Genomic DNA, 12,460 nt, shown 5'->3' on the forward strand with positions numbered 1-12,460 from the left:
ACAGCTAAAAGGATTAACTTTAAATAGAACATAAGACACCTCCTTTCCAAAAACTGCATAAGATTTTAAAAGGGCAAAAGCTCTTATTAGTGGTTACCAGAGGCTGGAGAGAGGAGGAAATAGGGAGTTGAAAACCTTTTGGAAATGGGTGGTAGTAGCGACAGAGGCACAACCCAGTGCATGTGAATTGTTGAAAGAGACTTGGAAGGTTAAGGAGTCTGAATCGAAGGCTAGAGCAATGATAGTTAATAAGAGAATGATTTCAGTAAGAATGATGAGATCGCTAAACAGGACATTGTTGAGTTTGAAAAATACAGTACAAGCAAATGTTTTACATGATTCTTCTACATGACAATGTGTTTTCTTCATTACCTCATTCATTTAATAAATCTTATTAAGCACATTACAGGAGGCACTGGGTATATAACAATGAACAAACAGTCATGGTCGTTGCCTTCATGGAGCTCATAGCCATGGAGCTCATAGTTCATAGTAGGAGAGATAGCCAAAAAAATATGAGTATGTAATTATAGAATTAGAATTCTGGTGTGGCACTATAGGATAAACACTGGACCACAAGGTCAGTTTGAACCACAAGGTCGCAGGTTCAAACTTACCGTCCGCTTCTCAGAAATCCTATACAGGGTTGTTATTGAATCAGAACCAGCTCAATGGCACTTAACAACAACAATAACAGTAATATAATCACAGTTGGTGATAAGGGTTAGGAAGGAAACACACAATGACAGATTATAAGGATATGATTTACAGTCTACAATTTTCAGTGTAGACTACCTAAGGTGGTAATATTTGAGATATGAAAAAATGAAAAAGTCCAAGCCAAAGGCCTTTTAAGTCTTTTGTCAAAGGTCTATGACAGGAAAGATCTTGTTAAGTACCTGAAAGGAGCCAGTGTAACTGGAGTTAAAAAACAAAGGACTAGATCTGCCATTGGTGTTTGCCAGTCAAGTCTAACAGAAGAACAAGGTGACATCGGTTGGAAAGAGAAGCTAGTGTTTGCTTAGTTCTAAATGCAGTGACGCTAAATAGTTCTGAGGTCTTTGAAGAGAGTCTAACCTAGGGATCCGAACCGAGAACCGACTAGACAGCACTTAACAACAACAACCTAGGCCATGAAAGGCCAATGGTTGACAAGTTGTTGACAGTTTGTTCACTTTATGTGGTCACAGAGCAACCGAGAGGTGTCAAAAGATACCAACAACTAACCAGATTCTGCACCAGGAGCAAAAAACAAAGCATGCATTCTCTTCATGTAGGGAAAAGGATGCCAATTTAACAAAAATGTAATGTCTAAATAAATATCCTAAAAACTTTTCATTTTTCCATATATGAGATAAATGCACTTGGAATCTTTTATCATGCTAACCAAGGGCACGTCTCTCATTTTAAAAAGAGACTTGCAAGGACTATTACAATTCCAGCAGGCTGAATTTTAGAAATCTCTCAAAATCTAATAACCTTCTTAACAAAATTATATTTAGCTAGGAAAATATGAATTAGATCACATATTCATTCTATACAAAGAACTTTTCAGTTCAATGTCATCATTGCAGCATGTGGGGAAATGCCAAGTAAATGTAAAATCTTCAGTATCTTCTCAGCTCTATGAGCTATTGTATAATGCTAGGAAAAAAGGCGCTGCTTTGTTCTGGAAAAATGGGATTAGTCAGTGTTAAGGTAGGAAGCTGAGACACAGAGCCTTTGATGCCATACGGCTTCTCTGCCCTCTTAAGCAGCTCCTGCCATACACCCACATGCACACACAGTGTGGGAGGATGCGTTTGGACTGTCCAGTTCCACCAGCACCTATAAAAAATAAGCAGTGTATCTGGATATATAACTTAATAATTATTGGTAAAACTCACTAATGCAGATCCAACTAGTTCAAAATGTAAAAGTTTCTTCACTGTTCTTAATAAAAAATTACATCTTACTCTTTATTCTAAAAATGTTCAGCATTGAGTTCAAATATTATTATCTAAAATTCAGTCCTGTTTTCAGAAAAACTATGTAATTAGTCTAGAAAGTTGTTTCTTTTAACATGCTAATATAAAATTATTCGAAAAAAATTAGGTAAATCAGTCTTTACATGAATTGTCATTTTTTACTTCATACATTGCAATTAAACTTAACTTCTTTACTAGTCATTACATTTATTTTCTTTACCAATTCTCTTGCTGTCCATTAAGTCAAATCAGATTTTAATATTCCTCTGTGGTGGTGGCGTTAGGTTCCATTGAGTCATCTCTGACTCACAGTGACCCTAAGCACAACAGAACGAAACACTGCCAGGTCCTGTGCCATCCTCACATTTGTTACAATGTTTGAACCCATTGTTGCAGCCATTGTGTCTATTCATCCCATTAGGGGTCTTCTTCCTCCTTTCACTGACCCTCTGCTTTACTAAGCATGATGTCCTTTTCCAGGGACTGGTCTCTCCTGATAATATGTCCAAAGTATATGAGACAAGCCTTTCCGCTTCTAAGGAGCATTCTGGCTGTACTTGTTCTGAGACAGATTGGTTTGTTCTTCTGGCAGTCTATGGAACTTTTAATTTTCTTCACCAACAACCATAATTCAAATGTGCTCATTTTTCTCTTGCCTTTCTTAGTTATTGTCCAGCTTTCACATGACCACAGTGACTGAAAACACTAAGGCTTGGGTCAAGTGCACTTTGGTGATCAAAGTGACTTTTATGTTCTTCTTTAACACTTTAAAGACATTCTTTACAGCAGATTTACCAAATGCCAAAAAAGTGTTGATGGTGGAGCCAAGCAAAAAAATGAAGTCATGGAAACTTCAATCTTTTATCCATTTATCATGATGTTACTTATTGGTCCAACTGAGGATTTTTGTTTTCTTTATACTGAGATGCATGCCATACTAAATGATCTTCATCATTGATCTTCATTAGTCCAGCTTAGCATATGGATTAAATAAGTATGGTAAAAGGATACCACTTGGCACACACCTTTCCTGATTTTAAACCATGCAGTGTCCCCTCCACTCTGTTTTAACGACGGCTTCTTTTTCTGTGCACAGGATCATCGTGAGTACAGTCAAGTTTTCCGCCATTCCCATTCTGTGCAATGTTATCCAGTTTGTTACATCTAGACAGGCGAATAAGGAGCTCTGGTAGCGTAGCAGTTAAGAGTCAGGCTGCTAACCTCAAGGTCAGCAGTTCGAAACTACCAGCCGTTCCTCAGGAGAAAGATAAGGCCTTCTGCTCCCATAAAGATTTACAGCCTTGGAAACCCTGTGCAGGATCACTATGAGTCAGAATCGACTCCACGGTACTTAACAACATTGAACTTCTTCATTGTCTCTTTCCACAGATGTAGTTGATTTGAATCCTGTGTGTTCCATATGGTGAAGTTCAAATATGCAGTCACTGTTTACATTGTTGAAAAAAAAAGATATTTGCAACGAAGAAGTCACTGGTCTTTCAAAATTCTACCACGTGACCTCCAGCTTCGTTTCTGTCAACAAGGCCATGTTTCCAACTATCTATCCCTTCTCTTTGTTTCCATATACAGTTTCTTGCAAAGTGTTAAGAAATAGAGTAGCATATTTAATGGAATATTATTCTTAAAGCTAGAATAAATTATTTGGATAAATAGTTTCTAATATATGACACAAAAACAATAAATAGTTTTACAAATGCTGCTAAGCTAAAGCAGTATTAGTTCTGTGACATTCTTTTTAAATTAACCTGTTTATGTGCTCAAAAATATAAAATATTGACAAAAATCTCATGTATTAAAATATTCTTAGTATCTGAACATTGTATACACGGAGGATTCAATTAAATGCAAATTCCTGACACACAGTAAGCCCTGAATAATTAATGAATATGTATAGCTTAAATGAATACAGTTTTCATACACATATTCAAATAGTTAAGCGTCATAGGGTGGTGGTGGTGGTGGTGTGCAGTGGAGTCAGTTCCGACACATAGCGACCCTTGTACAGGGTTTCCAAGGCTGTAAATCTTTACAGAAACAGAAAGCCTCATCTTTCTCCCACGGAACAGCTGGTAGTTAAGAACTGCTGACCTTGAGGTTAGCAGCCCAACTCGTAACCACTACACTGCCACAGCTCCTTAAGCTTCTTATAAAAGTACATTAAAATTGCAACCATTTTTGTAACCAAAAGCAGCAATACTATAAGCCTACAAAAGATGAAAAGCAAGTACAACAACTCAAAAGCACTTAACAGTAACAGCAAACAGTGATTACACAGGAAGCCAGAGTAGAGTTTTCCCTCTGTTTTCCCTCTTTTTTAATGTTTCACTATAGTTTGGGGGAAAGAGTATTTTTAAGCAACAGTACCTAACACCTCTGGCATCAAGAAAAAATGAAGGGGTGTGGCCTTTGCTAAAATGACAACCCAACATCCTTGAGCTCACATTCATATTAAATCCGGGTAGATTCCACATTCCTTAGCACAAAATGGGTCTTTCATCAGTATTGGAAACTGTCTCTGTGAGCATATTTGCAAAGAATGAATGGAATTCTCAATGTTGCAAGTAGCTACTGAAATATTTGAAAGAACAATGAATAGATGACTTATTACAAATATTTCTTGAGCTCAGAAATACTTCTATTACAGAAACAAAGACTTTTCTCCGGAACAGTCAAGAAGAAGAGATTGAGTTTGTTAAATGAGGGTATAAATTCCCTAATGATTTTCATTCAAAATTGTTTGAATTGCCTTTTACTTGACTTTAAATCTTATTTTACTTGGAAACATTGTTTATGTTGGCATGTTTGTTTATACCTGTTTTGCTCTGTCCTGCCCCAGTAATAGGTTTAAGTGACTCCAAAGATGTGTACACTGTAACAAGATAAATATATTTCAAACAAGATAAATGAGATGAAGAGAAGCTGAATTGAAAAGACAAGATGAAGTTAGAAATGAGGTATAAAGGTACAAAAAGAATGACATTATGTACTATATTCTAATTTGAGGTAAGCAATAAACTAGGTTCTATGCTTTCAAGCAAACAATTGTAGCCCCAAAATACAAGATAAATACTCAACATTCATAAGTTAAGAAAACACTGTGAAGCAACTTGAAAAAGTTCATGGAAAAATTCAATGAGCTTCTCATTCCATTTTCCTTTGACTTGTTGAAGCACCCTCATATTTGCTCAAGGAAAATAGTCTTGATACTGAGATATAAAAACCAAAAAGTTCCAAGTGGCTCTTAAATTTATTTAACATAATTTTTAAAAATTACAGCGCCAAACCATTCCTCCTACAGCAATAATCCATTGCAATGGTCACACAGAACTCAGAGACAATAATTACAATTATAGAGTTTATTAGGGAAGTGAACAGGATCAGAAAATGCTCAGGGCACACCACTCTACCATAAGCCTCAGCCGGAAGTGACTTGGTTCTAGTTCCACAGGTAGATGCCCAACTTCAGTGCCTTGAGGCATCCGACTCTGCAGAATCCCTCAGCTGTCCTTGCTCTGTGGGCTGGGCAGTTCACTGCTCTGGTTCCTGCTCTGGTTCGTGGTTCTGCTGCTGCTGTTCTTCTGTTACTTCTCCACTGTCAGAACTTTCTGTTCCTGAGTTAGGGAGGTCCGATGAACAAGGGTCTCAAAGTCCAAAGAACACAGTCCCCTCCAGTCTTTTTCTTCTTGATGGTAGTGAGATGCCCCCTCCTGCTTCTGAGATGGTTCATTTGATAGCCATACAAGAATTTCCAGTCTTCATAATTACAATCAATTGTTAACATCCAGACCCAGCAGTGTAGAAACATTGTTTGATGGGAGTTACAGACGGATAGAAGAGACATTAGATAGTTCACTACACCACAATAACATAGGAGTGGTGGTGGTATGCCATGCAGTTGGTTCTGACTCAAAGAGACCGCACACAGGGTTACCAAGGCTGTTCATCTTTACGGGAGCAGAAAACCTCATCCTTCTCCTGTGAAACAGCTGGTAGTTTCAAACTGCTGGCCTTGAGGCTAGCAGCCTGACTCATAACCACTATGCTACCAGAGCTCCTTCACAATAATATAGCATGATAAAATTTATTTAGAAAAAAACATTTAAACATTGACAATTTCCATCAACTTTTCTTATAAAACCCATAACTGAAGCTAAAAAAGAATTATCATAAAACTCAAACTCATAAAATCAATTCTATGGAGAGTAACATTATTCTCTGTATTTATGCAGTTTTCTGATGGTCTGGTTCATTCTAGTGATGCATTTCCACATGACATGCTATTGAATAAATAAAAAAGAAATGGAAAATGGTATTATGATAACCTACAACTACTACATATTCTCCCCATCAAAGTCTTACATATCCTTTGGTAGATTTATTCCCACATAGTCTTAGTTTTCGATGCTATTATAAATGACATCTTAGAATGTACACATTTTAATTACCATATTTTTCACAAACACTGCACCCATGTCAATACTGTGCATATACATATATAATGTACATCGTACATCTAGGAAACTAAGGCACAGAGGGTTTGTGCAGTTTGCCAAAACCACAAAATGCACACATTATTTGCATAAAAAGATGGCATTACACCTTTTGTAATAATTTTGTATACAGCAATCTTGCCGAATCAATCTATAAAACCTTTAACTAGATGAAGGCGACTATTTAACCTATAACATCAATAGTAAATTGGAATTCACTTTGATCTATTGAGTCTCTGGAATGAGTTTAACAATTCCTTATAACCCGAATAGGTAACTGGTGATTGTTATTCATTCTATACTTACTAAGTGCCAACTACGTGTTAAATAGCATGATGAGCACTGGGGCCCTTCAGACTTATAAATGAGACAGTTCTACACATACCTAAGTCCAATCCATTGCCTTCCAGACAGCTCCAGAATCAACATGACCCTTAGATCAGAGGATCAAAACAACCTTTCAGGCCCTTCATTGAATTTCTTTATTTATACCAACTGTTTGTTGTTGTTGTTAAGTACCGTGGAATTGGTTCCGACTCATAGTGACCCTACACAGGGTTTCCTAAGCTGTAAATCTTTACGGGAGCAGAAAGCCTCATCTTTCTCCCACAGAACCGTTGGTAGTTTCGAACTGCTGACCTTGAGTTTGGCAGCCCGACTCATAACCACTACGCTACTAGAGCTCCTTACACCAACTGTAGTTCAGTGAATTACTTGATATGGCTCTTCTAGCCATAGTCTTCTTTATGTTGTTGTTGTTGTTAAGTGCCATCTTTATAACTCCTACCAAATGACTTGGTTGTTGTTAAGTGCTGTAGAGTCAGTTCTAACTCACAATAACACTATATAGGGCGTATGAGGAGCAGCCAGTGGGTTTGAACCTCTGACCTTGATGGTCAAACAGACCTTGTGGTCCAGTGCATATCCGACAGTGCCACCGCAGGACTAAATGGGACCATGCAAACAGAGTGTATGGAATTCTAATGTGGGGATTACCATCCCTTAGGTTTAAAATGAGCCATCTCAGAAACAGGAACAGAGATCTCATGACCATCAAAAAGAGAAGCGGCAGGAATGAAGAATGCTCTTTGGACCCCAAGTTCTTTTAAACCCCAACTGTGCTGACTGTCCTTGATCCAGGAGACAGGATGCTGTGATACCAAAGGAGCCACGGCAGTAGTGGCAGCACGAGACAAATGGGTGGGCTTCCCAGCCCACTGAAGGAGGAAAGCTGAGTGCCTTCAGGCAGGCTGCTCATGACAGAGTGGTGGTGTCTTCAGCCCAGCCTTCCTTGATACCTTCTGGGCATTACTCAGCAGCACTAAAAGACCTTTGGAACATTGTCCAATCAGGGCAGAGACCAAGTGGCTGTGTAAGTGAGAGAGCAAGGTCAGAGAGAAGTGTGCCTGTGAGCTAACTGAAAAGAGGTGTTCCTGACCCAACAACTCCACCCTGACCTGTAACCTGTTGACTTCCCTAATGAAGTCCACAACCGTGAATATGGTCTGCAATTTCTGAGCGGCCATTGTACTGCATTCTCAAAACCAGCCTAGAAACAGAGAGGGAAGGACGAATGGTATCAAAATTTGTAGAAAAGTTGGCAGGTCTGAACTCTGCCTCATAGGAATGGGCCTAAGGCTGATGTGGAGTTTGAGTGTCTTTCCCCCTTGTGAAGTCATACACCACATTCATGCCATTCTTACACCAACAAACAACAAAGCACCTTAGTTCCAAAATGAAACTATAAAAATTAAGTGACATCAAATTTCTAGTACAAAAACTGGGGCCATTGCATTAAGGAGATGAGATTCGATGTGAGTGTTCTACTCTTTGTTTTACCTGCTATCTCCAGAAGTCGGTTTCTGTGCTCTCCTTCTGCCAGCTTTACAAATCCAACCTGATTTCCAAATGTGTCCACACCTTGAAAAGGCAAAGTCAAAGGTTTTCCTTGGAGAATTTCTTCTATGAATGGTTTTAATTCCAAAAGCGCATCAATACCCCTGGTAAAAGATCATATATTTTTCAAGAAATACATGAAACAATAAATCCAAATAACAAAATAATCAGTTTAAATTAATTTTACATATAACTTACTTTATTTTGAACAGTTTGCTACCATTTGTGTTAATAGTTTTAAAGTTCAGAATACCTTTTAAAACTAACCTATGTGCTAAAACTTATATATCCTCTCACTAACTGAGTAACTTTTGCTAATTTTTTAATTAAAACTGTGGAGGAAGTGAATTCAGTCTTTACCTAATTATAATTGCTCCTTAAGAAATTAAAGCAGATGCTGTTTCTGTATTGGCCAAGAAATTTTAATGAAGAAAATATTGAATGGCGCATTAAAAAATTATTCATAATATATCCAAGAAAACACAGTACTTACATGCACTTCAATTATGTAGAAAGTTCTAGATTCTTGTTGAAAGAACTAATATTCAACACTTGCTGTCGTTGTTGTAAGTACAGTTGAGTCATTTCTAACTCATAAAAACCCTGTATAAGGTTTCCAAGGAGCAGGTGGTGGGTTTGAACCACCAACCTTACAGTTCAAACCAACTTTGCTGTCCAGTGCTTATCCTACAGCACCACACCAGGATTCCATAGTGTTTACTATTAGCAAAGTGCACTACTACAACTTAATGTACATTATGTCTTATAACAGTGGTGGTGGTAGTTGGGTGCCACCGAATCGGTTCCAATTCATAGTAACCCTGTACAGTGTTTCCGAGGCTATAAATTTTTATGGGAGCAGAAAGCCTCATTTTTCTCCCATGGAGTGACTGATAGATTCAAACTACTGACCATGTAGCTAGCAGTCTAATGCTTACCCCACAGCTCCAGCAGGAGTCTTGGTAAGGCATTGTAGGATAAGCAGTGGACTGCTAACCATAAGGTCAGTGACTCAAACCCACCAGTCGCTCCTTGGACATAGCAACAGGGTTGCTATGTGTCAGAACCGATTCCATGACACTTAACAACAACTCTATTGTGGTGCTGCAGGACACTGCACTGGACCACAAGGTCAGTTTGAACTGAAGGGTCGGTGATTCAAACTTACCAGCTGCTCCTCGGAAACCTATATACAAGGTCACTATGAGTCAGCACTTAGCAACAATTCAACGGCACTTAACACAATAACAACATATTAATGAATTAGACATCAGATTTGGAATAATTTTTTAAATCAGAATCAGTTCTTTCCATTAAGAAAACAATTGCTTCCATCTCTGGTGTCACTGCTTCTCTGGATAGGGTCCTGCGTTCCGCTTGTGCTCTTCTCCCTTGATGGTCCTAAGGGTCCTCTGTTTATGGACTGTAAGATTGACTACTCCCCAGTATTTGTTACAAAACTTCTACCTTTACAGAGTGGGAGCAGCTGAGGACTCTAGATTCATGGAAAGAGAGGACTGAGAGCTGGCAGCCAGGAGGCAGGATTCCAGAATATGCCCTTTGGTGGTGTGCAAATTATTATAAATATACCTGAGTGTTGGGGTTTTTTTTTTTTTTTTTTTTAAAGAGCTAAAATTAAATACTGGTAACTGATGATACATGGGGGGGGGGGATTATGATCATTGTAATGAAACAAGGTGCATGATTTGTTGAATGTAAAACTGATGATCCGCCCTGTAAACTTTCACTCAATGTACAATAAACACTTTTAAAAAATACATTAAAAAAAAAAAAAAAGAACGTAATTGTAGTTATGTTGTTCTTGTTGTCAAGTACTGTGGCATGAGCGCTGACTCATAGCAACTCTGTATAGTTTCCGAGGAGGAGCTGGGGAATTTGAACCATCAACCTTGCAGTTCAAACTGACATTGCAGTCCAGTGCTTATCCTTCAGCACCACACCAGGACTCCATAACTGTGGTGGCTGTTGTAGTTGTTAAGTCAGTTCCGACTCATAGGGCCCCTGTATAGGGTTTATAAAGAGTGGACGGTGAGTTTAAACTGCTGATTTTGTGGTCTGATAGGTACTTTAATGCAAACAAAAAATATTTTTAATATGCATATATGTATCAATCACTAGAGGGCAGCAATTACTCACAAAAGAAATAGTTACAGTGTAAGAGTGCATAGCTGTAAGCCAGAATTTCAGTTATTTTGATCAGGGATTTGTTCACCAGTAACTACTAGTCAAATGAATATGTGATGCGTGGGGGGGGAGGGGGGGGAGGATATATTTTCTTCTATCTTTTATATTTCTAGTCTTCATAGGTAGCTTTTAAGACATAAAACCAAACTCACTGTCAATTCATTGATTCCAACATATAGTGACCCCTAACAACAACAACAATCTATGGTTTCCAAGACTATAAATTTTTAAGGGAGCAGAGAGTCTCATCTTTCTCCCATGGAGTGAACAGCTGGTGGATTTGAACTGCTAATCTTGCAGTTAGCAGCTCAATGCTTGTTTACCTGCAGCACAGCAGAGCTCTTCTTACAACAGTTGCCCAAAGTGAGAGCACACCCTGAATCTTATTATTACTGTGTGTAGAAACTGATGTCCCTGTCACAAATACTTCCCTCGTTTCTCCAAGTAAGAAGTAAATATCCTCTCCTTTTGAATTTCATTAACATTTTATAACCAATCACATGCAATTATTCAATTAAACTGTATAATTCATGAGCCCAGAATCCATTCCAAATTCATCTTTATCGTCACCAAAGCACCTAGCTAAAGATTAGTACATTATTGATGATTAACGATGGCTGAATTGCAAAACAGTATCTTGTCTGATAGCAAACTTTAGTTATCTATTAGATTCCTCATTATAAGTTGAGCTTGAACCACCGACCTTGCAGTTCAAATAACTTTGCAGCCTGACACATTAGCCCACAGCCTCACACCAGGTAATTCACACCAAGGGTAAATTACCAAAGTATGACTATCCAGCTATCATTTTCCAGGACAGATTCTATTCCCCATATCCTAAAGTTGTTGTTATTGTTGTTGTTAAGTGTCATCAAATTGGTTCTAACTCATAGCGAACCTGTATAGGGTTTCTAAGGAGCGACTACTGAGTTTGAACCACCAACCCTGTGGTTCAAACCAATCTCGCGGTCCTGCACTTTATCATACAACACCACACTAGGACCCCTATGGAGGGGCTGGGAGGTTTGAACCATGGATCTTGTGATTCAAACCAACCTTGAGGTACAGTGCCTATCCTATAACACTATAACAGGATTCCAAAGTAGTATTAAGATGTTATTTTAACTCTTCAGCTATCAAGTTGGCTTGTGAAACATTTAGTTTTTTACACAGATGAAGTGTATTTGCAAGCAGACATAAGGGAGTCCTGATGTGGCACTGTAGGATAAATACTCAACTGCGAGGTTGGTTTGAACCACAAGGTCGGCAGTTCAAACTCACTAGGTGTTCCTTGGGTCTCTATAGGTCAGAGCAGATTCAACAGCACTTAACAACAATAATGACAATGGGGAAACTCAGTACTAAAATATTCAGAGTATTAGTGTCTCTGTACAGGATTTGTCAACAGGTGATATTGGGATTTAGGGCAAGATCATTACCTCCTCCTGTACTGCAGGAGGTTTAACAGCCCTGATTCCTGCCTATAACACCCCTTAATGATGATGACAAACAAACATGCCCCTCAATATATATAAAACTTTCATAACTTAACAATAAAAATACAAATAACCCAGTGGCAAAATGGGCAAAGGACTTGAATAGACATTTCACCAAAGAGGATATTCAAATGGCCGCCAAATACATCAAAAGATACTCAGATACTCAGCTGTTAGCTATCAGCTAATCAAAACTGTGATGGGATACTGTTTCCCATTAGCAAAGCTGAGATACATAAAATACTGGTGAGGATGTGGGGAACCTGGAACCCTTATTCACTGCTAGTTGGAAAGAAAAATGGTAGAGCCACTCTAGAAAATAGTGTAGAGATTTCTCAAAAAAACTAAAAATAGAACAACTATTATTGTTAAGTGCCATTGAGTC

At 38.3% G+C, this 12,460-nt stretch overlaps 1 protein-coding gene across 1 annotated transcript in view; it reads right to left on the reverse strand.

Annotated features, from left to right (window-relative positions):
• AKAP7 (A kinase (PRKA) anchor protein 7) overlaps window positions 1-12,460 on the reverse strand; it is a 183,812-nt gene that overhangs the window by 129,519 nt on the left and 41,833 nt on the right. The window contains exon 5 of the mRNA XM_006834726.1: window positions 8,318-8,478. Coding sequence (XP_006834789.1) covers window positions 8,318-8,478 — 161 coding nt within the window. The remainder of the gene's footprint in view (window positions 1-8,317; window positions 8,479-12,460) is intronic.

This window comes from Chrysochloris asiatica, unplaced genomic scaffold (assembly GCF_000296735.1).
Source record: "Chrysochloris asiatica unplaced genomic scaffold, ChrAsi1.0 scaffold00013, whole genome shotgun sequence".
NCBI classification, from domain to species: Eukaryota; Metazoa; Chordata; class Mammalia; order Afrosoricida; family Chrysochloridae; genus Chrysochloris; species Chrysochloris asiatica.